The sequence below is a fragment of the Semicossyphus pulcher genome, unplaced genomic scaffold (assembly GCF_022749685.1).
Source record: "Semicossyphus pulcher isolate SPU_LCO1_2020_fin unplaced genomic scaffold, fSemPul1.0.p SCAF_10, whole genome shotgun sequence".
NCBI classification, from domain to species: domain Eukaryota; kingdom Metazoa; phylum Chordata; class Actinopteri; order Labriformes; family Labridae; genus Semicossyphus; species Semicossyphus pulcher.
The window spans coordinates 28,779,177-28,794,568 of NW_027211604.1; the positions used below are offsets into that span (position 1 = coordinate 28,779,177).

The 15,392-nt window shown below is 42.4% G+C and overlaps 1 protein-coding gene across 1 annotated transcript in view; it reads right to left on the reverse strand.

Moving 5' to 3' along the window:
* arhgap32b (Rho GTPase activating protein 32b) overlaps positions 1 to 15,392 on the reverse strand; it is a 107,037-nt gene that overhangs the window by 75,451 nt on the left and 16,194 nt on the right. The window contains exons 3-4 of the mRNA XM_069666396.1: positions 6,716 to 6,810; positions 6,285 to 6,369 (exon numbers count right to left, since the gene is read on the reverse strand). Coding sequence (XP_069522497.1) covers positions 6,285 to 6,369; positions 6,716 to 6,810 — 180 coding nt within the window. The remainder of the gene's footprint in view (positions 1 to 6,284; positions 6,370 to 6,715; positions 6,811 to 15,392) is intronic.

Genomic DNA, 15,392 nt, shown 5'->3' on the forward strand with positions numbered 1-15,392 from the left:
TTTTCCCAGGGGACAGAAGAATAGTAACACATCAATACATGTCAAACAATGTGAGATCAAACATGACCATAATCCTTGTCCAAATTACAACTTAAGAACATCCGACACACAGACTGAACCTTATCTCCATCAACACAAAGTTTCCTGCTGTGCTGTTGGAAAGCATTTAACACAAACTGAACCAGCTGAAACTGTGCAGAAGTACTGAAGTCGACTTTAATTAACATTAAAATCTAATGAATCAAATCAAGAGTTCTGCAGCACGTGGACAATATTAAATTCAAACCTCCTTCACCAAAAGCACTGGCAGGTCACCAGGCAGATATTATGTGACACAGCAGCATAATAAGAAGAAGAAGTGCCACGTAAGTGCTGCTCTGAATGCAGGCACACTCCTCCGTGGCCTCCTGTGACTGTCAGATCCTCGTGTTTCCACAACAAAACGTCCCTGACTCAAACTCTCCTTTGGCAAGAGTTTTTATTATGGAAATGAAAGAATGAGCTTCCAGCAGAAAGTTTTAACACGCCAACCTGAGCGCGAGTGCAAACCCTGCCTCAGTCCAAAACACAGCACACGAGAAGAGTGAGGCTGGATGCACAGTGCAGAAATACAGACCAGCTCCCAGAGAGCGTGTCCACGTCTGTCTGCATCTTTAACCGTCTCAAAATGTGGAGTTCATAAAACATTCAAGTTGTATTTGATGAAACGCTCTCTGAATATTAATGTGATGTTTTCATTCATCCAAATGGTGAAGAGTTCAAGTCTGAATCATCTGGGCCAAATAAACAGAATACACTTGTGACCAATTTATTAAATAAGCAAACATGTTTGGGTTTGGTGGAGGGGAGATTGTACATAAAATATAGTGATTGACAAGAGGAACAAATACAGATTAATGAATCCCTCAGCAAACAAAGATGTGAGATTCGCTCGGGGGCCGGAGACGAGCTGAATATTAGAACCATCGAGCAGGAAAACAAAAAAGAAAGATATTAGAGCATAAGAGCCACAGAGGGTGAGACAGTGGTGCCAGTAGGACCCGTCTGCACACACAGCTGGGACAACAAAAGGAGAATAAATCCACTGACTGCAGACAATTCACATTAGCTGCAGAGTTTCCTGTGTGCACGCAGAGAATGAATAGAAGGTTTCTGTGGTGAAACTTGAGCTACATCAGCAAATAACCTGCAGGTGAAGAGGATTTAAAGGCTCTCGCTCTGCCCTCCAGACAGCAGTGTCAGAAATTCAGCTGGCTGCTGCCCCCTACTGGTTCCCTAACATAATGACAGAGCTGTGTAGAAGTCTTCGGTTTCATTCAAACTCTTGAGCTTTTTCTGAATCTTAAAGTACACACAGACACAGACCATGCTTTATTCTCTTCACCTGCTTACTCCTGCTCAGTTTGACAAAGGGATTGAAGCTACTCCCAGCATGCATTGAGTGAAAGCTAAAAGACCAACAGCTCATCTGAAACTATTCTATATTGGTACTTTTCTGCAAACAGAGCGAAGTCAGAGCAGCACTGTGATCCTAAAATCCATCCTGTGCCATTTTAAGGAGCTTTACTACGACTCAGTGTTGCACTCACAGAAAGCTGCTGAAGACGAACCGGTCGTCTTTCTTTTCCTCCTTTCAGAGCCACCAGAGACATCATACAGGTTCCCCTGGAGCCCTCGGAAAACTTGCTTTTACTTGTTGTCTATTCTCAGATGGACAATGTTCCTTTGTCAAACATCTCTGCCCAGGATGCCGGTGTAGCTCAGCGGCCTTGATGCAGCGGCCTCAGGTTCAACTCCCACCCTCGGCCCTTTGCCACATGTCATCCCCACTCTCTCTTCCCCTATTTCCAATACAGTATCTCTCTTTCTCAATAAAGGTATTCAAGGCCAAAAAAAGAATGAAAAGAGCAGCTCCAGTCATGTTTTAATACATGAAATGCTCTGCTTGAAATAATAAATTGTGTCTGGTGAAATGACGATGACGGTTACAGCTGGCTCGCGCATCGCCAAAGTGGTTGCCATAGGTTACACATAATGATATGCATAGCGTCACCCCGTCCATTAACGGGATTGGCTCCTTAGGTTTGTGACGTCTCAAACCTGCCAATCTGAAAACGTGTTGTTCAGCCTGTCCTTGGTACACTGCAGTTTAAAAGCAGACAGGCCCAGCCATGGAGATGATGCTGATGTTGTCCCTGATATTATAGCACATGAAGAACACCACATGGAGATGTTTACAAGGTTAAACACTGGACTTTCACTGGGGGGGGGGCTTTAAATAATATAAAAAAATATTCTGCCCGAGGAGGAAGTTAACCACCAGTGCTTGCCATCCTCGTAATATTTCCCTTTAACACATTAAAAAATATTATAACGTTGTTCACCCCAGCTTTTTAGGTCTGTTTTATTAATGCAAACCAAAACTGAATTGAAACACTTGAAATAATTAATTATTCACCTTGTCTGTGCGGAAGTGTTTATTCACTGTGTCCATGGAAATGAAGATGAGCAGCCACAAAGAAAAGATCTGTTTACTTTTCTCATGACCACATCACTGCACTACTCATACATGTTGAGACAAGCTTCATATGTGATTGTTTGTGATGTTATGTACGAAGACAGCTGCAGAGAAAACAGAAGGGAAACAACAGAATCAAAGGTGTTTCCAAATTCCATTTCCATTTCCTTATCCAGACCTGGAATTTACTTTCATTCAAAATGGCTTCTTTCCCTCCTTTACACACTAAATCTGTCACTTTGTATTAATAAATGCAAAGCCATGTACCCATGTATAAGACGATTGTATCTCGCTCTTTCTGACTCTTTTATGACTTTTTGACCCAAAGTGTGACCCTTTGGATCAGCGACAAACATCTTCTTCTAAGGCCATGTCTAACACGTACACGGGTATTTACAAAACTGAGTTTTTCCCTCCTTGGTCAAAACAAACACCCGTCCACTCAAGCATGGTTTTAAAAAAATCCCTGTCCAAACAAAAACGCAAAAAACACAGCAGAAACGCTGTCATGAGAATGCCACACCAACAGGCGGCGATATAACCCGGTCATGCAAAGAAGAAAAGAAAATCGCAGCCAGTAAAAAGTCTGAAAAAATCGTCTGCATACAAACCCTGATCATACAACAAAAGGCTGTGATGTAATCCTTCCCGAGAGCAAACTGAACCCCATGTGTTAAATTGTCCCTTTAGATTGAATCCTGGCTGGTTTTAAATTGTAAAATATTCAGCTATCAAATCCTAAACTTACTATAATCCACCGACTGCAGACAAACATAATATTGCAGCTTTGAGACTGTCTGTTCTCAGGAATCTTTAAGCTTTACAGACGTTTGAGGCGTGAAAATCAAACCAGTTTTGGACTTTTTAAGACGTTCTCTCAGCTGAAAGCGCTGCTTTGATCGTAGGGAGAAAGATAGAGATAGAACACACATATATGGGAAAGCACATGAAATAGTGCACTTAAGAGATGCTGTGAAAGTGGGGGAGAAGGAGATAAAGTCAGATAGGAGGGTAAACTATCAAAGTACTCAGACAGTAAAGGCAAGAGAGGCGTTTTAACGTCACCATATATTTTTAACAATATTAATAACCTGAGTTTCAAAGAGGCCCCAGCAGCGTCTGCTTTAATTGGCAGGTAGACGAGTCAGAGCTTCACACAACTTCAACAAACTCCACACAAACATCCAGAGCTGAGGTGAGAACTGGGTCGATGCTGTAGTCGATTCAAGGCGACATCAAACAAATGCAAATCCTGAAGCGTCTTCACGATATCAACAGAGGAAAGGATGAAATCTACTCGACGTCGACTGGAGGAGACATATGAGTCATACTTCTGTCTTTATGAACATCAGCTCGACATTTCTAACAAACACTGCAGGGAATAACTGGAACATGAGTCTCTGAAGGAAAGAGCGGAGTTCAAAGCCTCATCTACGCCGTGACTGTCATCCATGCTGCTGTGATTATACACAACTAGTTCAACCAACACATAAGAATCACATTGTAAAGGCAAACGCAGGGCTCTGACTGCCATTAGTCCAGTGACGTTAAACTTCATAGAGCTGGGCGATAAAGACTCAATCGTGATCAAATGTCAAAAACGAAGATCAACTTTGGACACTTTTTACCCAAAATGGAACAACCCATCACACAGCAGAAACTAACATGACCACTGACAGTCTATCTGCAGGTCAAAGGACTGTTTGAGCTGGCAGGGAAAAGTGTCCTCTGGAAATGTGGGATTAAACAAGTGGATGGAAGAGAGGGCCTAAAAGTAATAGTACAAGTGAACTTGTGTTATTCTCCAAAGCTGATTAAGTTGTTGACAAAAAAATAGGAATAATATGTCAATAACATAGACGTGGTTTAAATGTCCCTAAAGAGACAAAGCAGAGATTTAGACAGCCTGCACAATGTGCAGAAAAAAAACATGTTCCATTAGCAGAAACAGGCTGCAAATTCAGAAATGATGTTAAATCAAAAACACAAGCCAAAGTCCAAAACAAATGCAACGACAGAAACGCTCTGTAAATGAAAAATGTGCTGCAAAAGGCAGCGTTTCGACAGAAACGCGGCCGATGCATCTGTTTTGGACTTTTGCATGTGTTTTTGATTTAACATCATTTCTGAATTTGCAGCCTGTTTCTGCTAATGGAAACCGTTTGGGCCGTTGCAGCAGGATTGCCCTTGTCAGCCACCGTACAAATCACCTTGAAAAGTTAAATCCTAGTAGCTCAATATATTCTTAACGTTATAATCTCCAAGATCTCAGTTTTGTTCTACAGTATTTATTTACACCTTATGGCGATAAAAAGGAACTGCAGGCGCATACGTCCCAATTTACCCAGACGTCCACGGTTGGCTCCGGTTGTAACTCTTGATTTTCCTGGCTGACGGTCGCTTTCCTTTTCAGACTGTTTGCTTCATCTGAGCGTCGAGTTTGTTTCTTTTTCTTTGGATTTTCACTTCTTGTTGAAGTTGTATCTGTAGTCATCCATCTTTTCTTTGTTTGTTCAGCCATAGTAGATTACTGTTTACTCACAACACTTGCAGAGAGCGGAAAAGCAGCCACTTAGCTCCGCCTACCCTCTCTGGCAGACCAACCACTGCTGGCTGATGGAAAACGCGTCACTAACTGGGCACCGCTTGTGATTTTTTTCGCCAATGTTGCCACAGACACCCAGTCTGTAATACTGTGAATGCAAAGGCTTTCATCAGTGGGCCATAGGCTCAATCACCATTGTGTTACCTCATTCGGCGATAGATAGAGACTTCACAGACATTTATTTACATGAAAATCTTCAAGATTATTACTTTAAAGAAATCCAGATAAAATCCATCCTGGTTCTGAGAAACCTGAAAACACTCTGGGGTATCTCAATAGAAGCCATGACACTGTAACATGTAAACACCTGATCCAGGCTTGTGAACACACTCTCTTGGTACAGAAAATAGTGACTGAGATGGTGAGAAATGAAGTCTCAAAAAGATAGTCATATTCATGTGCACAGGGATATAAATCAACAAGTTTCTCATGTACCATCAGACATCACATCACAAATGAGATCCAAACCAGAGGAAGGCTTAAAACTGACACAATCATTTAACCAGGTAAGAGATTTTAGTCATCAGACCTTTAGATGTTTGGTTATCAAAGGAACAAGCTGAGCTAACGTAAGCTCCCAGCCCCTCCTGACAGCCTGTGTTCACTGAAGAGCATCGGAGATCACAGACTTCTTTATCATTAAACTGCCTCCTTTTGTGATTTTAACTGAATGAAGAGAGAAAAGAGATGTCTGTGGATAATTCAGCTCCAGGTAAAAACCTTGTGAACCATAAACACATGCTGAGCAGCAACAAACAAGCTAAACTGTGTAAGCAGCAGCTCAGCCTGCAGCCGCCTGGACGTGCTGCATCTTTCAAAGAGCGTGGGAGGCATCAGAGTCTTAACGTTAATTTTTAGCGTGATTATCTATAGATTTAAATCATCTTTACTTTAATATAACATTCAGTCTGTATAGTGTGGGATGGACAACTGTAGAGGAAGTAAACAAGCTATATTCCAAAGTTTAATTAAGGAACCGCCTGGCTTCTTCAGGCCTCTGTCTTTATCAGGATATACAGTAATCTGTATCTTAATTGATCATTATAGAAAGAATCATCAACCAGCCCTAATGTGGGATGTGACCATGTGGGAAAGTCAAAGTGTTTGCATCTGACATTAATGCAGTGACGTCATTGAGAAGAAGAGCTTGAAGGTGTTTACCTGAATGGTGCCGAAGTCGACGTTTTCATAGTGGAAGTGAGCGCACTCGGCCAGCTTGGGGAAGTGGCCCTTAGTGAAGCAAAGTCTGAAAACACACACACACAGTTTGGTTTGCACTTCATCCTCAGCTCATGATAACACCTCAGAGAGTGTGTGTGTGTGTGTGTGTGTGTGTGTGTGTGTGTGTGTGTGTGTGTGTGTGTGTGTGTGTGAGAAGGAGAGAGCAGTGCAAACAGAGGGAGTGAAGGAGGAGGTAGACACAGAAATAGACTGAGAGGGAATGGAAGGAACTCGAGCAGGAAACAGGCGATAAAGAGCCGGTTGGAGCGATAAATAGAGATGAACAGAGGGAAGGAGAGATCAAAGAGAGGTGGAGGAGACAGGCAGAGGCAGGTGTGTGTGTGTGTGTGTGTGCGTGTGTGTGGACCCACTTCTTGACATTCTTGACCTTCATGCTGGCCGTGCTGCTGCTGCAGGAGCGCATGAGCGGGTCGCTCCTCAACTCGGGGATCTCTGCGCTCCTCGCCTAAAAACGCACAAACATCAGAGGGTGAGCTGGTGCACACAGATCAACAGACTAATCTCTAACTGTGTTAGCTTTGCTGCGCTGCAACATTTAACAGGCTTTCAACTTGAGCACATTCAGGTCAGAAGGTTGTAAACATTGCTGATCGCTCGGTGTGAGCAGAAATGTCTGGTGGTCTCTGCAAACAGGATGAAGGTGCAGTTTCACCTATTTAAGCTTAGGTCAGATTTAATCAGGAAAGCCAGCAATACATTTCATAAAAATGAATGAAATATAATCATTAAACAGCGAGTGAGCTTAGAAATACAGATGAAGACTCTGAGTGAAGCTCAGGCCGCCGCAGGTCGAGAGATGGATCATTACAGCCATTTAACTTTTAATTTACTGTGACAGAGCTCAGTACCCAAAGCTGCAGTGCATCCCACTGTTTGTATAACTGTTTATTAAAAGCTGTTCAGATGAGCTGACCCATCACCTGTGAGTGGAAGTCAAATATTGATTTACTTAATCAATATTTTCCATCTCTGGAGTTTTCATATTAAATCCCTCTCTCTTCTCTTCCTTTAAATATGTTTGATGACTCATTTTGACCTTTGTCTCTTTATATAAACTCATCATATGAGCCGGCAGAAGATGAGGAACCAACTCATCACCAGATATGAACTACATTACTGCAGATTCAGGCTAAAACATCCACTTCACACAGTCGATCAATCTCACTGGTTGTGTATATCTTGAAGGAGAATTTTGGTACTTTTAAACCTGATGCCTATTTTTTATAATTTCTAAGGTTTGAAATGGCTCATAGGAACAAGAAATGTTTGGATCTCCTCCCTTATGCCAGTAATGGCAGCAACCTAATCTTTTATTGCAAATGCACCAGATGAAAGTACGCCCTCTAAAAGTTCTTCTTCTTTTTGCCATAATAGCATGATAGAACGGAGGTTGAAAATCGGCAAACTGGCCCTTTAAGTGTTTGACAATATTACAGAATGGATCCCTACAGAGATAGACCTCTCTGTTAAAGAGTAAGATACTTTTTGGAAACCAGAAACAGCTGTCACATTGCTCTCTAGAAAGACCACCAGACTCCATTGAAAAAAACAGTAACTCTACCTCACATAACGCAGGCATAGGTGGTCTTCTGCTGCCTTCAGTCAGTTAGTTTCTGTGTAATATTTGGTTATATTTATGTATTATCGTGTAGTGCGTCTTTGGTGTTTAGAGGGTGAATTTAGATTCAACTATATATTTGTGTAACTCACAACATAAAAACCTAATCTGTCAAGGCAGCAGCAGACCAGCAACTATAGACTGTATAAAAAGATAGACGACATGACAGCTCCTTCAAAGTGAAGCAAAACCCTCTCTCTCGCCCCCTGCTGACAGGCTGCAGTATAGTTCATAAAGCCCGCCTCCTCCATGTTAACAGATGGGACATGAGTCAAACTAGAAAATCAAAATACACGTCAAATCCATTTTTCTCAAACATTGTTTCTGTCATTATAGTTAGTTCTTATCATGCTGATTTATGTCCAAGTGTTCATTTTTCTGACACGTTTACTTTTAATTAGTTATTTGAAGCTATAAAAAGGGGGTGTGACCTAATGATTGACAGCTCTGTTGACGAATATGGCTCCTCTAGCATTCTGTTCCTGAGTAGCAGAGTAGAGGAGGAACGGTGAGAGGAGACGCAACTAACACGAACACTACGGTCATTGAAGTTTGCATAACTGTGAATATGTGCTTCAGACCAACACAAGAAGCTGTTCTGCTATGAAATACGCCAACGTGAGGGGTCTGTAATTTAAGTGTGTGTTTTGGTTAGTGGAAGTGACAACAGCAGCACCACCCGCCGATCTCTACTGCACAGCTCTGGCTCCAAATAACGTCACCAGCGCAAGAGGGCAGCGCCCGCCACGGGGGTATTTTGGCTTCAATTTTGTACAATGAGAGCAGATAGAGACGCATTGACCATCTTTTTATACAGCTAATGCCAGCAACTCCTGTGTTCTGCAAGGTGAAATGACTGTTTTTGTCAATGGAGTCTGGTGGATTTGAAGAGAGATGTAATTGTCTTGTGCTCCCTTGTCTTGAAGGTTCCTGAGGATCGTTGCTGCAGACCACCTGCTGCTGTGGACCTGCTCGACTGCAACAACTACTAACATCAGCCTTCCCCATAGTATCATTATTGTTGCTGCTAATGCTAATAGTAGACCTGTTGACTTCAACTGTTACAATTACGATTACCTCAGCCTTTATCATTACTCTGCTTCTCTCGCTAATTTATTTATTTATTTATTTATTTAGCCAATCTTCACCCTAGTCTACCACTATTATTGGCATTGTAACCATAAGTATGTGTCTGTTGTTGTTCATGTAACAAGGACATATGTTGTTGTGGTAACAAGAACATATGTTGCTGTTGCTCTCTTTGCCTGCTTCTATCCTGCATCTCCTTCTATCCCATGTTCGGCCCATCCAGTCGAGGCAGATGGCTGTTCAACATGAGTCTGGTTCTGCTCGAGGTTTCTGCCTGTTAAAAGGAAGTTTTTCCTTGCCAATGTGCCGAATTGCTAAGTGCTACTCATGGTGGATTCATGTTGGGCCTCTCTTTAAATAACTTAACAAAGAGTCGGTCTAGACCTGCTCTTTCTGTAAAGTGTCTCGAGATAACCCTGGTTATGATTTGGCGCTATACAAATAAAATTTGATTGATTGATTGATTGATGTAATGGCTGTTTTTGGTTTTATCAACACCTAAATAAAAACGGTCTATATTTGTCAGACCCAGAGAATAACAATCTAAGAAAATTTGTTGCAGAAACAACACATTTAGTGGACGTACTTTGACCAGGCACATTTGCAGCGAAGAATTGCAGAAGTGATCTACTGAACAATTCAAATCTTTCTATACGTATTAGTTATTTAGTCCCTAAAATACGTTAACTAGGGCCTAGCTTCAAAAATACTTGAATGCACTCTATCAGAGCCACTCGCTCCATGTCGCTGAATTAGATTAAAAATCTGGTCAACAAAACACTTAGAAAAGTGTTCTCTGGAGAATCTATTGTGGTGCATGCACACTTTATCAGTATATATATTCATTGTGGACTCATTTTAGTAATCTGACAGCATATTGTTGGAAGAAAGCTGAGAGTTAAATTACGTTAAAATGATTGAGAGGTAAAGTAAGTGAATGGACACCAAACACAGCTGTGGGAAATAAACTGAAAACCACTATTAAGCGAAAAGGATGTGAACGGCCTCACCGAGACGCTGCGCGAGGGAGGTGTGAGTGAGGTAAAGTTAAGACGAAGCACAGCTGAGAAAGTTTCCTGTTGTTAGTTTGTGACTCAGCAGCAGACGCTCAGTGACAGTAAAGGTCGGACGCAGATAAGGTTGTGGTTTTTAAGACAGCAGGGACGGTCTGCAGCTGCCTTATCCAGCCTGTTCACTGGACGACGCTTAAAGAGGCGGCCGACAAACAGCAGCTGTTTGGACATGTCATTTTTAATTCTCCTATATAACAGACCTGCAAGATTAGCTGATTAATAGAAAAGTTGTTAACAGAAAAAAAACAAGAAAAGATGCTGAGCCTTCATTGGTTTCAGCTTCTTATCTGAGCAAGTTAACTGTTTTATTGGTCAGTAAAAAAGTGAGTATCTCTCCGTATCAGACTGACGGTCGGACAAGATAACGGCTTATTCTGCTTATTTTGACTATTTGTTTCTGTTTTTTCAGATTAACACCACACCAAACTCTTCTATCAGCCAACATGAGCCCCATGATAGTGAGCTCACGTTAGCAGCAGATATGCCCACAGCCTTCAAAACTGTGCAGAAGAGCAACAAAGAAACACTGATTTTAACAGTTAGACTGCTTTTTCTCACTTGGTTTACCTGTTTTAGCACCAGGTGTTTTTGTTTTGAAGAGGAGGAGACATCTTCATATCATTTAGCTACTAGTTAAAACCTTGTGAGCGATGAACATTGAAAGATTCCCACCCAAAAAGCAAACTGAGCACCAAAAAAAATTGGAAAACACCAGCTTGGCTCGTAGCCGCTCCTGATGTGTTTCGTCCGGCGAAGACAGCAGGAGAGACTTTTATTTATCAGATTCTTTTATAATCATATTTTTAGGCCAATTTAGATTTAATTTGATAGGAAATGCAGGAAAGTGAGAAAGGACGACATGCAGCAAAGGAATCAAACCAGAGCTGCTGCATTAGGACCAGGTCCTCAGTGTGGGGGCACACGCACCATCAGGTGAGCTTCCAGGACGCCCCGAGACACTGATTATTAATGTGACACTGCTCTAATCAGTGTCTTTACCCGTTTAATTTCTGTCTGTTTGTTTTAGAGAAGATATCTGTAGTTAATTTGGCTTCTGTAAAAACCTTGTTAAAGAGGGGCTATTGTGCCGTTTCACATTTTGAGACATACACAGTATATAATGTTACAATGTTGGATGTTCAGACTAAACGTGGGAGAAGTTTCAGATCTGTAGGTAAAAGCATGTTGGAGTAATCCCCAGGCTTCTCAGCTCAGTCTGCAGGCTGCTGTGAACGTCAGGTTTCGCACAGTTTTTTCTGCACGTCACAAAGTGCAGCCTCAGCAGGCTTCGGCAGGCTTCGGTGATCAGAAGAAAGTGGGCTTGTCAGTGGGCGGGGTTTCTTAAAGGGACAGCACTGACTGAGTTGTTTCAGGCAGAGGCTGTATGAGGGCCTGCACAGAGCACCAGTGTGAGAAAACTTTTTTAACTGTAAATTATGCTAAGCTACTCCACAGGTATCACAGAGTGAAACATGAAGCTTGAAATGAGCATAATACCCCCCTTTAATGCTGAAAACTGAAGGGTCATTTGCTCCTGCATTGATTTGTGTACAAAGATGCAGCTTAAAAGTGCAAAGTGTTTGAATGCAAGTTGTCTTCTCGACTGATGATTCAAATCATCTTCTTTTAGAAGGTGGCCCTACAGTCCTCACTAATATCTCACATTTTATAGGTATGTGAGAACAAATTCTATTAACCGAGAACAAATACAAATTGCTAATCCTTCATCAATTAAAATAATTATTAGCTTCAGCCCTGATATTTAAGGCAGTGCGAGCTGAACAAAAAGCTGCCAGGGGTTCAAAAATATTGGAAATCAGCGACCTGAGCTTCTGAATAATCTCTACTCGTGTGCATGTGTGTTTTTTATTTGTATGCGTGCGTGTGTGTGTGTGTGTGTGTGTGTGTGTGTGTGAAAAACAGCCACAGGCACATTCAGAATGCCTCTCTGCCTGTGTGGCTCTGATGTTATAAATTAATGTGCGCGCTCTGAGCCTGTTAAACCCTTTTGCGCGGCTGTGATCTGAATGCTGCACGTTGCAGTAAATCTATAATGACATGAAACCACTTTATTCTTCATTTGATCATTCTGTTGCAGGGATTTTCTGATGTTTTGTTTCTTTATGCTCTCAACACATCGGTGCAACAGGGTGTTAGTGTGACAGCTTACACTAAGTTGCCTCTCGTCACCTCGTGGAGCCACCAGAGACGTGTATAATGCATGCGTCTCCAGAGCAGAGTCCCTCGGTATGAAATATTGAACAAAGAATAGCAGACATGCAGTATTAAAGGCCCCGCCTCTGTGATCAATATTCATTAGCCTGGTGAGATTGTAGTTTCTCTTTCTCTGTGTTCGCCCCGATCGAAGCGAGCACTTGCGATAGGGCTCCAACCACGCGCCGACCACGGGTGGCTCGGCATGTTACCATGGAGACGGCCTCATTTTCACTGCACTGTTGATGCAGGAAGCGAGCCCCGAACCAACAACGGGAGGAAGAGAAATATTGAATGATGCCGTGTGGTGAATGGAGTCCAGGGAGGAGAGAGGACACAGGAGAGCACACAGACAGCAGGTAGACGACCGCTTACAGAGCTCAGGAGGCCAACAGTCACCTGCATTAACCATGAAGGTGTGATCGTGTTTCAGGAACACAGCAGACACGGTTTCAACAGGAGAGAGACACAACCAATCAATCCACGCTGCTGACAACAGACGCTGATGAGAACGTGACAGGCAGCAAACAGCTGGTCTCTCTTCAAAGACGCCAGACTCCATTGAGAAAAACAGTCATTTTACCTTCACAGAACACAGGAGTTTCTGATGTACTGCTTCCACAGTCAGTCAGTGTGTTTGTGTTATTGTGTGACTTTGGTGGTTTAGATGGTTAGTTCATATAACATAACAACAAAACTAACTGGTCATGGTAATGTTAGAGCAGCAACCCCTGTGTTCTGCAAGGATAAATTACTGTTTTTGTCAATGGAGTCTGGTAGCGTTGAAGAGAGTTATGTAATGGCTGTTTTGTTTCATCAAAAAACATCTTACCTTAAAAAAAGGGGCTACCTTTGGCAGAATATCATGCTTAGCAAATCAGTTGCAAAAGAACGTGAGGGCAGCAAACAGCTGGTCAGAGTGGTGCGGTGTAATCTCTGGATCGGACATGTCAGGGCTGATACTGAAAGCAGAGGCCTGACCGATGAAGCAGGATTTAGTGTGAGCCTATAAACTTCGGGTTTAACTCAAGTTTTCTGGGCTATGACCAGGGTTAAAAGAGCAGTTCGCCCCTGGAAAAAGCCACTGTCAGTCAAAGCTGGTGTTCTCTGTAATCAATAGAAGCAAAAATATTTAAAATTGCTTAATAGCTTGTGGTTTCGCCCTACATTCCTACAACACCCAGCATGCATTGCGCCCCTCCCTCTGAAAGGAACTACCCAGCGAGAGACGCTGGAGTGAAATACTAACATTATGCTGCAGGCAACGGCTCAGAGTGGAACATAATCTGAAATATGACGAGAATATACCAGAGGATCTTCTAAAAGATCTTCAGGTCTGCACTGTACATTTCAAACCTGGTGATTTTTAAGAAATCAGAGGCGGCGTCCTAGATTGAGGAAGTGTAGTTTAGCGAGCTTCCTGGCCTCCGCCAGATGACTAGTTTTACGTAGTCTGACAGAGGTTTTCCAGGGCCAATTGGAGAAGCGGATAGCGCCCTCCAAAGGCACAGAGCCAAATTGCACTTTTTTCCTACCATAATGGCATTAGCTTCCCATAATAGTATGATAGGACTGAGGTTGAAAATCGGCAAACTGGCCCTTTAACTCACGTGTTGTTTTGTATAATAGGTATGCAGATTACTCAAGAAGAGAACTGAATTCTAGCATGCGAGGCAGAACCAGACTGATGGTGAAAAGACATCTGCCTCATTTGGACGGGCAGAGAAAGTGGGAAGTGGGATACACAGAGACAGAAATGTATGTTCCAGATAGCTGATCAACACGTATGAAACCTGGAGCTCAGTGCACAGGCTGTGAGAAGAGGAGGGCAGGACTGCTCAGAGCCTGACAAAGCACTCTAATTGTCAATGACGATATTTTATATATGAGATATTCATTGGGCTTTTTACAGCTATCATCCTACAGCAGAGACTGATTGAAGCACTAAAGCCTTGTTCTTGTGATATTTATAAGATATGAAAGAAAGCCTGGGGCTGTCATGTTGAAGGAATTTCTCCTGCGGTGATTTAGGGAGGAGCAACGGGGAGGCATTTGGCAGGTTTGATCTTTTACTATTTCATGTATCCTTATTTAACTGCTTTGTATATAAGCTTTATTGTTTAATGTTACAGCGGCTATAATGCATTAAAGCCTGATGGTTAGGAGTGGCTGAAGCTTTTGCACATGTTGCCAAATTCAACCGTAGTAATTCAACCGTGTTGACTTGGTGCTGGGGGGCAGGTGCTCTTTGACAGCTGGATGAGCCCACAAATTCAATGAATTTCCTATTATCAAAGCTATGTTTGTCATGTAGATTTGTGTTCTAAATTGGCTGGTTCTACTTTTTCCACTGAGGGAAACTTGTTCTCAGACTGGTGACGTTTGTTTTTTTAAAGGAAACAATCGCAGCTGCTCGGGTCCCAAAACCAAAGACTGAAACTCTGCAGCACCAGAAGGGAACATAGAGTTGGCTGGGAAAGTTACACTCTTCACTCTTGTTTAATGATTTAAGATTCAACACACAAGAAGGGCATAGCCTCATGAAAAAAGGAAAAAAAGTTGCCATTGTGGGTGTTGTTTGCAGCCTCCTGAGGTTGGTTTGTTGGTATTGCAGTACTGCAGTTATTGTGTCGGCTCTCAGTAAGCCTGTTTACTGCTTTGAATTCTGTTTCTATACATCTTCTTTATACTTTATTTATTCTTTAGGTCCCTTCGACACTGCCGGGGTTCCCCTGAGGCTCAAACTGTCACACACAGCTTTAAAATACAGCATGCATTAGCTTAAAGGAGCAATCTGCCCCTGGGAAAAGCCACTGTCAGTCAAAGCTGGTGTTCTCTGTAATCGATAGAAGCAATAATGTTTGAAATTGGCGCCATAGCTGTGGAGAAAGTTGTGCAAACAGCTTGTGGTTTCGCCCATTCTAAATTCCTGCAACACCCAGCGTGCATTGCGGCCCTCCTTCTGAAAGGAACGGCCCAGCGAGAGACACTGGAGTGAAATACTACCGTTTCACTGCAATGGCTCAGAGCGGG